Source organism: Protobothrops mucrosquamatus, unplaced genomic scaffold (assembly GCF_001527695.2).
Source record: "Protobothrops mucrosquamatus isolate PMUCROS unplaced genomic scaffold, P.Mucros_1.0 scaffold_198, whole genome shotgun sequence".
Taxonomy (NCBI): domain Eukaryota; kingdom Metazoa; phylum Chordata; class Lepidosauria; order Squamata; family Viperidae; genus Protobothrops; species Protobothrops mucrosquamatus.
The window spans coordinates 1,724,406-1,737,047 of NW_015386274.1; the positions used below are offsets into that span (position 1 = coordinate 1,724,406).

General features: G+C 38.4%; 1 protein-coding gene across 3 annotated transcripts in view; it reads right to left on the reverse strand.

Annotated features, from left to right (window-relative positions):
* BCLAF3 (BCLAF1 and THRAP3 family member 3) overlaps positions 1-12,642 on the reverse strand; it is a 66,407-nt gene that overhangs the window by 53,200 nt on the left and 565 nt on the right. For all 3 annotated transcript variants that reach the window (XM_015825330.1, XM_015825337.1, XM_015825324.1), the window contains exons 2-4: positions 3,124-3,197; positions 1,981-2,559; positions 1,040-1,645 (exon numbers count right to left, since the gene is read on the reverse strand). In XM_015825330.1, the coding sequence (XP_015680816.1) occupies positions 1,040-1,645; positions 1,981-2,559; positions 3,124-3,164 (1,226 nt within the window). In that variant the 5' untranslated portion in view covers positions 3,165-3,197. The remainder of the gene's footprint in view (positions 1-1,039; positions 1,646-1,980; positions 2,560-3,123; positions 3,198-12,642) is intronic.

The following is a 12,642-nucleotide window of genomic DNA, read 5'->3' on the forward strand; positions in this document are numbered from 1 at the left end:
TTTTAAAGGGGGAAACCAAATTAGTAGCTGGAATCTGGAAAGGGATTTTTAAGGGAAAAGGAGAATTCACCAAGGCTTTCTAACCTGCTATTAACTGAGAGCCAACCCAGACACGTCGTCAAGAGCTGAGACCAAGTTAAAGACTGGGTCAGCAAGAGGGGGCGTGTCTAGTTTGACTACTTGGTCTCAAGAGCAGGCATCCAATGAAAACCCACATGTGAATTCTCCATCTCCCGTACTGGAGAACACTACTTGATAAAGGCACATCTGAACATACAAGTTTAAAACATGCTTAAAGCAACCACAAATCAGTCTTTGAAATTATAAAACTAGGAAAACTTTTGTCATCCAGTTTTGATTATATGAACTGATTACAGACATGATTCATAGTGTCACAAAATAAACCATTAAAGACCAAGCTAATTCAAGCAAGTTATAATTATATGACATTTTTCATCTTTTAGGTGATTATTTAAAATTACTTTGAAATAACTTTCAAACAAACATAGTTCAGGATGCACTACGCAAAGGAGCTTTTTTTCCCGAGTTTTCATTTTAACTGCAGCTCCTTGCACTGGAGATACCGGTATTCATGGAGATAAAGGGAAGAACTGTCCCATGATATTCAGATGTTCAGGAAGCTGATGGGACAATGGAGGAAGAAGCTACTGCAATTCTCTGAATCCTGGTCACTGAACTCAACAGTATAGTGGTATCTTGGTACTCAACTGTTTTGAAAGTCATCGAATTTGGTACTCAATGCATTTTGACATGAAAATGTTGTCCCAATACTCATCATTTGTTTGGTACTCAGCGCACAAGCTACAACTTGTTGGTGTGGTTACCTTGTGACTCACTAAATTATTCCTTATGGGAAACAGCTGTTTGGTACTCATCGTTTTTGGTACTTGTCGCACCTCCCAGAACTAATTAACGATGAGTACCGAAGTACCACTGTACTGATCTAAAATTATCAAAATATATTCATTTTAATAATTTGTTGAAATAAAATCAATAAAATATAATTAAGAGACATTACCTGTATTTATGCATTGTTTTCTTCATATCCACTTTGACAGTGAGTTTTTCTTTCCTAGCATGAACATCTGAAATTTTATGTTGGATATCATGCTGGTAGCTGCTGGAAAAATCTATTCTTCCCCTAAAATCCACATCTTTCTTTACTTGTTCTTTTTCATTTTGATCTAAGAATTTAGCACATGAACTGTGGCCTTTCCCTGAATTATATTTCATTGCCACTTCAGCGTGAGGCTCTCCCATTCGGCTTGCTCTGTCACTGCTATAATGACCTGAATATTTACTATTCCAAACTCCTTTACAGTAGCTGTATTTCTCGTTGTCCAACTTCACATATTTCTCTTTTTCATCAGAGGAATACTTTCCTCCATCTGGATATCTATGATGTTTATGAGAATACTCATATGTAACCTTAGTTTCATAATTATTACTGTATTTAAGTTCAGCACGCCATTGATCTTCAAGATTTCTTTGTTCTTCCTTTTTCTGATTGGAAGAATGATTTTGCTTCCATTTGGAACTGCTTGCGGATTCTCTATCATACCTCTCCATTTCATTCACCTTTTTAGAGCTGGGCCCATATTCTCTGTAATCACGGTCAGGATACCTGTGTTGATATAAAGTAGTTTATACTTGCAGTAAGAAAGAAAATGAGAATTTATGTATGCAGAATGCTGGTAAACTCAGGTGTTAGGTAGAATGTGTCACCCCGTGATCCCTCAAGCCACCAAAGAGGGGAAATTATAATCTTGAATATGCTAGTCACCAACAGGATTAATATAAAAGAAATAAAATTCCTCTAACACCAGTAGCCCACAATTAAACTATATTTTTATTGTTAGAGAAAATAATTTTCTGGGCAGAAATCTTCAACTATTAGGGAAAATAGTTTTCACTTGAGGCTTTACACCACTAAAAAAAAAAACTGGGCAATTTCTCTACCTCTTCTGGGAAGAACTCCTTGGCATACATTCATTAGAAAATCTTCGAGATGATTGAACATACTTGTCTTCTTGTAATTGGTGCTGCCTCAAGTCATTTTCATTCCACTTCCTTTCAAACTTACATAAAGTCTTTAATGGCCTATGGTATGTCTTCATTTCTTTTGTGTTTCCAACAGCTCGAGTATCTTCATGCACTTCTCTGACATGTACTTTAGATGGATAAAATGACTGATGGTGTTCTTTGTGAGACATTTCTAAATATCTGGAAGTAAATTGGTTTCTTCTGATACTTTCATTTCTTTCAGGTGAATATGTTCTAAAAGATTTATGATTATCAATGTGTTCTGAAGGGTTTCTTTTCAGAGAAGGGGAATATGACCTGGATTCATGAAGTCGATGATAGTTAGTTTCATGTGGTATATATCTGGGATTGGTTTGCCCATGTTTTGCCTCTTCCATTCTCCAAGATATAAGTTTCTTTGAGTCTTTTGGGAAAATCTTATATTCAGAGTCATAATCAATGTGATAATGCCTTTGTCTATTGTATTCCTGTGCTCTGAAGACTGGTGATAAAGATCTACATGAAAACACATAAATACAGAATTCAATTCAGTTATTGCAACATACATTATGTCAGTAGGTTTGAGAGTCTGACAAAGTAGCATAAAATATTGTTCTAACTTACATATAGGAGCTTATTATATTTGGCATCCTGAAATTTTTAAAAAACATTTGCAAATTAAACAAGCTGCTTCACTTTTTTGTTGCTTAAATTGAAGGAAAATGAAGTAAAACTGGAACAGGTTTTTATCATGTAGATAATTCTTATTATACAGACTAACTGCTTCTGGAAACTATTTATATGAAGTGCAGCAAATTTTAAGTGCTGCATAAAACTTTTTCTGTTCCGTCACCAGCTACATTCCAAAAGATAAACAATGTTATCACAGCTATATTCTCAGTAGAGAATATTATATTCCATTCTTACAGATAAGATCTCTCACCCTAAAATCCTGAATACATTTACTTCCAAATATAATTGCAATAATTAAAAATATTTCTCAGATAATCATTTAGTGCTGCTGTCTTCTAGTAAATTAAGTAAAACCTGTATGAGCAATAGAAAAAGAGGACCATTTACCTTCGTTTCCATCGTGGTGATCTTGACCGTGATCTAACCATCTTTTCATATACTTGCAAGCTGTCTTCGTTAAACTATTAGAAAAAATGTAAACAAATAAATATTTAGCAGTAACTAGTATGTACTATAACTGTTAATAGTTTAATGTTTACCAGAATATATTTCAAAAAAGGTATTTAATTTATAAATAATTAAGAAAAATGAAAACCTAAAACAAAAAACAACCTCGTATTTTATCTGAAATGGAAGTTTTGATAAGTTGCTGATTTCATATACTGCATTCATTAGTTTTTAAAAAATTCTACAGTATGTAATTTTCTAAAGAAAAAACATGCTCACAAAAAAAGTGGGACAGAAGCCTAAATCATACCATTCCTACTAAAGTGTTGTAAACCAGGGATTAGCAGAAGATTAACGCTTGGCGCCTTACGTTCTGTCATCAATGGGAAAGAGGGGGGAAACAAATGGACAATTTGCTGTATACCTTTATGGCGGGAAATTGGGAGGAGGTAATTGACAGTAGAGAAAGAACAGAGCCATTTGGTTTGTGCTGGAGCAGTGGCATCTTCAAGGCTGTTTGCCCTGAGTGTGGAATTTCACCAGCCAAAACACCTCAGAGTTTTGCATAAAACATCTCGGTAGTGCTGGATTGGCTACACACGGTTGGACCACTGGGGGGAGGGGAAGGGGAAACCAGGGGTTTTAGTTCTGTATTGGTGAGCAGAAATTTTAGATTTTGCTTGACTCTCCTGCAATCTCTTAGTAAAAGTGCTTTTTCACTTCAAAGGGAGTCGAGAATTTACTTCCCTAAGAGATCAGCCAGGGGCAGGTCTGACATTAAGCAGAATCTGCATTATTGTCAATCTGGAGAGGGCATCACCTTTACTGTGGGGATCGTGCACGCAATGTTGGCTCAAGAGAGCAACCAGGAGATTGAATGCTGAGGGGAGGCTTTGTCCAGGTCCCCTTCCAGGCTGGATCTCTCTAACTAGACAATAGATGCGGAGAGCTGCAGCAACCTGCCAAGACCCAAGTGGTCCCTGAGAAGAAAGGAAGACTTGGAAGAGAAGCCCTCAGGGGTGACTTTTATTTGCGGAAGCCACCAGAGGGAGCAAAAGATTGAGCTGAAAGAACTGGAGGAAGAGAAGGAAGAGACAGGTGGAGAGCATCTACAAGCCGATTGGATGATGGAGCAAGCCATCAAATTTATGCGGGGAGCTTTCAAAAAACTCAAGGTGTGAGAAGCAGTCATCCGAGCCTTCCAGCCAGACAATCAATCATGCCCAGTGTGTCAGCAACTGATGGGGTGACCACATCTGCCACAGCAGGCAATGCCGGGGACGGACCCATGGCGGCAGCGGCCGAGCAGCCCCAACACCTGGAGGGGTGGCCCAGTGCAGGGCCCCTGTGGGGACTGCACTGGCGAGGAGGAGCCGCAAGACCCCACTACTGGGCGTGAAATTTGACGGAGATTCCCAGCAACTGGGGTCCTTCCTAGCTCAAGTCTGGACCTACATGCAGAATATGGTCTCGAAATAGCTACAGAGGGCAGCAAGGTGAGATGTGTCACCATGGCCCTGGAAGGAGCTGCATCAAGGTAGATGGTCCCCCTCCACAATGACGACGTGTCGGAGCTAAGAAATTTCAACTGCTTCATGGCGGTGTTCCACAAGCACTTTGAAGACCCTCTTGCTGACTGAAAAGCTAGAGACTGAATCAAGACCATCGGCCAGGGCCGAAGGAATAAAGCCGAGTATACCTAGGAGTTCTGCGATCTGCTGACTGAACGATTGGACACAAGACATCCTGATTGGCTGCTTCAAAGACCAGCTAACCAACGAGGTCTACAACACCTACATCTCCAGGGGCACCCCTTCCACTGTCCATGGTTGGTACATCCTCCCTGAGGAAGCAGAGATCGACCGTGCTCCTAACAAGCATCGTCCAGGGAGAGGTTGGTGGAAATCCTTCTCAGAGAAGAAGGAACCCCCAAAAGCAAAGACAGGCGTCCAGAACTCTCAGCAATGTTCCACAGCCTGCTTCAAATACAGAAATGAGAGGCACCGGGCTGCTGAGTGTAGGTCCAACCGACTGGCCCAGAAGACAACTCCGGGGCCCACCAAAAAGTCTACCAAGCCGCAGTTGTGAGCCCATGAGATCACCCTGGAAGGATGGCGGGAGAACTCTGACCAGCCCAGCGTGGAGCTCAGAGGAGAGCAATAATAACCCCAATGATGACTCCCTGGTAAGTAGTCCAGTCATCCCGGTGACTGTCCCCATTGAACTGATAGCCCAGTTCTCGGAGCATAAAGCCAGCCTAATGGCCCTTCTGGACTCAGGATGCACCAGGTGTTATGACCCAGGTGGTCAAGGCAAGACAGGCCTCTAGAGTGTTTGTATTTTTCTTAATGAACTTCCAGCCAACAGCCCTCCAACAACTGGTAAGGCTCCACCCTCATGCTACCCTGAAGGCAGAGACCCTCAGATTCCCAAACACAACCCCAGTAGTAAAAAGAAAGGCCACAGAGTAGGAGCATACTCAAAGGGAAAGGCCGAGGGTTCTAAGTCCAATCCACCAGGCAGGGTCCAGGCACAATACAAGAACAAAAAACAGGTGCCAGGCAAGAAACAGTTCCAAAACCCCAGTGAAGCAAAGGGGAAACATAGGCCACAAGAGAAGGGTGCGGTCCAAAACAAAATGCGAAGAGCAATCTTCCAAGAGAGGCAAGGCAAAAAACAACAGGCACAAGTAAAAGCCGGGGAGTGTAAGCCAAAGGAAACAATTGTTCCTGGCAAAGACTAACTCCTCTCAGCTTCTCCTTAAGTTACTTCCCTCCAGGTGTTCCTTGTGAGAAGGGGGTGGGGCGACCTCCTCCTAAGTAGTCTTGCAGTCCTTCTCTGGACTTGCCTACACTCCACTCTCCCTGCCCTTGGATAGGCAGCTGTTCCTCATCAGAAGAGATTGGCTGCTTATCAGCAGCCAATCCTCCCGTGTTTGTGCAGGCAGGCAGCTCTCCGTCTGGTTGATCACCTCCCCCAATGCCTAAGGGGCCAGGACAGTATCGTCCTCAGCCCCTGGCATGCCTTCCCCGTTGGATGGTCCCAGCTCCAACTCTTCCTCCTTCTCCTCCAAACCAGCCTCTGAGGTACCCATGACACCAGGTCCTTAGTCAACCCTGCCCTGGTGGAGATTTGGGAGTGAGACTTAGACTGCTCAAAGTGCCAGTGGCATTCTGCCAGTTAGATGGCTCTGTGACCGGGGTGGGTGGGATTCCAGCGACATTCATCACCAAATTAATAGAAATGCAGATGGGGGCATAAACAGAGACTCTGAGTTTTATTGTGGCCCTGGGCTTGGAGAGACATTTGGTGCTGGGACTAGCGTGGCTACAGAAGTGGAACTCTTATGTGAACTGGAGTGGGGTTTGCTAAAAATCCAATGGACTGGACAGAGCCTAAATTGAAGCCAGGGAGGAACCAAACCAAAGGCTAGGTCTACTATGCAAGAATGGAGGAAAGCTGATCACCAAATTCCAATGGAGTACTGGGACTTGCGGGATATATTTAGCGAAAAGAGTTTAGATGAACTCCCACCCCACCAATCAACAGACTGCTCCATAGAGATCTTGCTGGGGGCTAGGCTACCCAAGCCCAAACTATACTTGATGACCCCGAGGGAGCTGGAGGAGCTGCATCTTTTTATAGATAAAAACCTAAAGTGGGGATTTATCCAGCCAGTTTGGAAACTTCAGTATTTGGTAGCGTGGAAGGACTTCCCTCCTTCAGAAACTGAATGGGTGGACCTTAAATACATAAAAGAGGCCAAACTTCTCAAATGTTTGCACAACCAGTATCCTGATAAATTGAAATAGTATCCTATTCTAACTGTATTTCTACCTTGTTTCTCTTTTATATTGTGTCTTTCCTTTTGTTTTGCGAGATTAACGTCTCTATCAAGGAGGGTAGCATGTCGGAACTAGTAGCTTCAGCTTGGCACCTTGCCGCATTCTGTCATCAATGGGAAAGGGAGGGGGGAACAAAAGGACAATTTGCTGTATATCTTTATGGCGGGAAATTGGGAGGGGGTAACTGACAGTTGAGGAAGAACAGAGCTATTTGGAATCTGGCTCGTGCTGGCATCTTCAAGGCTGTTTGCCCTGAGTGTGGAATTTCACCAGCCCAAACACCTCACAGTTTCCGGTAACATCATGGTGGTGTTGGATTGGCTATGCTCAGATGGACCACAGGGGATGCACCCGGGTAAACCAGGGTTTTTAGCTCTGTATTGGCCCGCGGAAATTTTAGATTCCGCTTGACTGTCCTGCAATCAGCATCTCTTAGTAAAAGTGCCTTTTCACTTCAAATGGAATTGAGAGTTTTACTTCCCTAAAAGATCAGACTGGGGCCGGTCTGACAATATCCTGCAGTCTATCCATGGAGCTCTGCCACTAACTGGCAAATCACTGTGCAATAATTAGATATTAAGATTCACACACACAAACACATATAAACAAATCTTGCACACAGAAATTTATATTCTTNTATATTCTTAAAAATATAAATATACAATAATGTAATAGTCATGCCATAATTAAGATATATTCAGTATGTACTGTTATTTTCTGAATTATCACACCCTTTCCTGAATTGTCACAACCTGTCATGATATGCACTGTAGCAAAAATTATGCAATATTGAGATTATCACCCAGATAGTTTTGAATTAGCACTATACAAAATAAGTATTCAAAATCCCCAGTCTGTGCTATCAAAATAAACTCCCAAATTCAAACATGGAGAAATGTCAACTTTTTGCTTTTCTATTTATACCAACTCAATATTATATCTCAGCTTTTTTGTATTAAGAGATTTGGAGTGCTTTCATCTACTGCGTTTTGTAAAAAGAGAATGCTTTCTTTAACACTCCATGGAAAATTTAATGACATACATTGTACTTTAATGTAGAATTTATCTTAAAGGAGAAATCCATAGCAGACAATTCAGAAACCTTAGTTATTTTATTGCTGAATGAAGTGGAATCTACTTTACAAAAATGTTTATTACAAAATGTTTGTTGACTTTCAGCCACCAAATTTTTGCTGTTTTGTTACAATAGCTTTATCTTTATATACTGTAAACTAAAGAGAAACCACAGATAAAATGGACCTTCCTCCTTTATTAATGGTATATGGTCAGTAATACTGTTCATCCAAAAAACATTTTTATACATATGGATTTAACTAAGAAAGGCTAGGGGAAAGAAAGAACCAGAAATGTATAATAATGTCTCTTCCACACTTAATACATTATGGTAGAATACTACTGCTCTTCTTTTCATTTAAATAGATCTCTTCTGTACACTACAGAAACACTTGACTTTCTTGTGTTTTTGATGCTTTAACATTTCTACCCAGTATCATCCATGTTTCAAATTTCAATTTCAGATTTCTGCTTATTAATAAAACAGTAAAGTATTATGCATCCAATATCAGAGAAGTGTTTCTATACAGAGTTCAGAAATAGAACATTCCTGTCCATACTCAAAATGATTTCAGCAGGCCAAAGTCGAATACAGATAAAGTCACAACCAGGCAAAGTCTTCATATTCAAATCATGGAAAATTTGAAATAGATGGGATATTGCTTCAGGAATAAATAAAACTAGTATAATTTCCTATGCAGATACTTTTAACTTGCAGAAAGGAATTGTCGATACATTTTAACATGGAATCTTTTAGCACACATTTTCAGAAATTTATCTACTTTAGGAGAGAAAAACTTTGCCAAATATATAGTTAAATTCATATGTTTATATATCCATCTAATGAAACCTTCATTGGGAAATTTTATCCATTTATTTTATTTCCCATTTTGTGCTGTTTCAACCAATTACTAATATGTAACAGGACCTCTTCTCTTTTCCCATTGTGGAAGCTGATCAACAATAATGGGACAAAAATAGCATTCTCCCAATTCCTGGCACTAAAGTTTACAACAGGAACAATTCATGACCACATACAAAATGTTACTGCAAGTTTTAAAATGAATCAATTAGGGCTGCATTATTATTTTTTTTATCTTCCATTCCAATTCTTCAGGTACATCAATAGCCTAAAAATTCAATATCAGCATATTGGACAGAAGCTCTATGAACAAAAACAAGAACACCCTGAGAACAAGATGCACAATACTTGAAGAGATTTCAAAAACCCAAAGAGTAATAGGAAAGGATCTGTAGGCCACTCTTGCATTGTCTGATGTCAGTGTTCCTAAGTCTGCTGTAAGAAAAACACTGAACCAGACTAGTGTGCATAGGAAGATACCATGAAGGATATAACCAATTTCCCAAAATGCATTGTTGCCTATGTTGTTTGTCAAAAAGCCCTCTGATCTCCCAAGCAAGTTCATGCCAGATATGCAGATACCAACATCTTAAATTATATCCAATAAGCAACTGGCAACCAATATAATAGATCTTTCGGAAAAGTAACCAATTGATTCTTATAACTTGCATTGGTTGGCAACTTAGCAATCATCTTTTGTACTAAATGCAGTTTCCACAAGCTTTATGACATCCCATATATAGTGTTGCAATAGAAAATCCAGAAAGAAACCAAGGTATGGATAACTGTAACCAAATCTGACTATGAAAGGTCACTATTGGCACTTCAATCTTGTGTAAAAATCCATGTTATCTGTGAATCCAGTGACAGCTGGATCATTCAAAGAGCACTCCCATATTATGGAATTGCTCTTTCATGGGTGTAAGATTATCCAAAGTAGGCTGAACTTTATTTGCAAAACCAGCTTTCTGTTTATCTATATCAACTCCATCTTGTCTAAATCTAATTTAAATTTATCTAGCCCATTATTGACATATCAAGTAATTATTTACATTATAGTTATGGTTCAAAAAGAAAATATATTCTAGTTCATGAAAATCTCTTAATTTGTAAATTATTTCTGTTAACCGTAGTCAAATAAAAGAAAGACATTATATAGTCTGATTTTTATATAATTTGATGGGTGAACTCATCTGTAGTTTGTAAACAGTTTGTTTCCTGAAATGGATTCAACCAGTTGCCTTGTACAAATTTCCTGCATACTCAAACAATATTTAAATGGCTTATTTTGTACTCCTGCATTATTACAAATACTGATGAGAATTAAGTTGGTAAAATTCTTCTTTAAGGCTGACAAAAAGGCAAAAGTAATACAATTTTGTTACAAGATTAAAAGGATTCACATCAGTTGGATTTGATTGACTTTCTTCTCTGTACTCTGCTCTTAGGCAATGGAAACTAGATTAATAAAATTGGGAAATAACATTTAATTTGAAAAATCATGTGCTAGAAATTGATATTTCTGTTAAGATCATACTTCTATAGTTTTAAGTTATTCAATACGTTACAACACTCCAATTAGCTTTTTCAGAAACAATATCAAAATTAAAGAGCACTGTATATTTAAGTATCCCAAAGGTGCTTTTTCAAGAGGCAACTGGACTTTGTTTTTCTTTGAAGATGTTTCGCTTCTCATCCAAGAAGCTTCTTTAGCTCTGAATGTATGTTAAATATGTAAATATCTGTATATTTAAGTATTTACTATTAATTACTTCTTTAAAATACGTGATTAAAATGAAGTATTCAGAAGCTAAAACTGATATAGAATGCAGTGGTACAGACAGTTTAGGAGACCTCTACGGTGACGCATGTAACACTGCTGTTAGGTGAGCTCCATTGGTTGCAGGTTTGCTCAGCTGGGGCAAACCTGCTTGCTTCAATAGAATTGGCTCACCCCATTCAGTCTGGTAGAAAGGGTCTGCTGCAGACCTTGTCAGTCAAGAAATTTCAGCTAGCGGGATCTAGAACAGTGCAGTGACTCCTGTCCTCTGAAACATTTTGCCAGACGAGATCCACTTCCATCTTTTTGGCTTTCTGGAAGGGCCTTACAACCTGGCTCTGCCATTGCTTCAGGCCCCAATGGGGGCACACTGTGCTGAAGGTGGAATGATAGACAAGAGCCCATCCCCATACTGTTTGTGCTCTACATTTTTAGTTTTTAATTCTATATTTATGATTTCACAGCATTGTAAGTCACCTACAGTTCCTTCGGAAAAAGAGAGATAGGTGGCATATATATTTAATAAATAAAAATAAAACTGAGCCATAGACTGATCCAATTGTCATTTTTTCTCCATATTATGGGAATTGCTCTCACAATTATCTCTTGGGTGCCAATCTTGATCTAAAATTCTCATCTGCATCACCTGCATATAAGATCAAAAAATTTAAACCCATTTTATTGTTAAAAAAAAAAAAAGCAAAAGGTATCCAGTAAGTAAGACTCCGGGTTTCTGGATTATACTAATATTCCTTAGGAAAAATCTTCATAGGATGTTATGTTTACCATATTATACATTTTCAGGGAACAATCACACAAATGGAAATCTTATTTAACATCACCATTAGTGCATGAAAATACCTCTGCTCTACAAAATGAACACCATGACTATCATAGAATAAGAGCTGAATCATGGAAAGAACAGATGTATGTAACCACATTCTAACAACTATATTAAAATGAATTTGCAGAAATATACCCAGATTAAGAGACATTATCTTGGTAGAGGCATCTGCCAAATTAGTTATAATTATCTGATCTCACAGGAAACTTTGCTAAGCAAGATTTGTCTCTGAAATGAATAAATTTTCCTAAGTGTAACAACCTCGATGGCAAGCTACTAAATTCTAAGTTACCAAGTTACTAAATACTAAGTTACTACTTTGTGGAATGAATAACACTTATGTTGACATCATGCAAAAACATTTACAAAATTATTGAAATGAGAAAAATATTAGATTTAAAAGGTCACTCACATCAAAACTCTCATATAAACCTAACTATGCCTTCCTATATAATTTTCTATACTATTTAAGTTTCCATTAGATGAAACTAGAAGTACATCTATTGTAGTATGCTTTCCACCACAGACAACCTGATGATTTTTAGAACTTACTTCACAGCAGCATTGTCAGCAATAAAATAACAGCATTATAGCAACTGTTATTAGAAATAGAACAAGTGGTAACATTCTCAATGGCTTGACACAGTTAACTACTGTACTTCTCTTAAGTACTAATTGCTTGAGATTAATCATGAGATGGTCATTGCCTTTTGTTAAAGGCATACATTTTACTTTTTCTAAATCAGCCTGGTTATTTAAGTGCAAAAATTAAATAAATCAAACTCATATGAAAATTTTTTTGCTCTGAATTCTATATCATTTATACAGACTGCCATTAATTAATGTTTTTCCATGTAATACAAATTTAGATAGCCCATGGCATTCTACAAGACAGTACAAAGCTCAAATCACTGAAGTAAATGCTTCTCTCTTAATAAGATATAGAAAAAAGTGACCCTGAATTTGGTAAGAGTTAACATTATACATTATAATGGATTTTTTTTTTAAATGTTACCATGGCATATTTTGAATCCTCTTTCACATTACTATCATA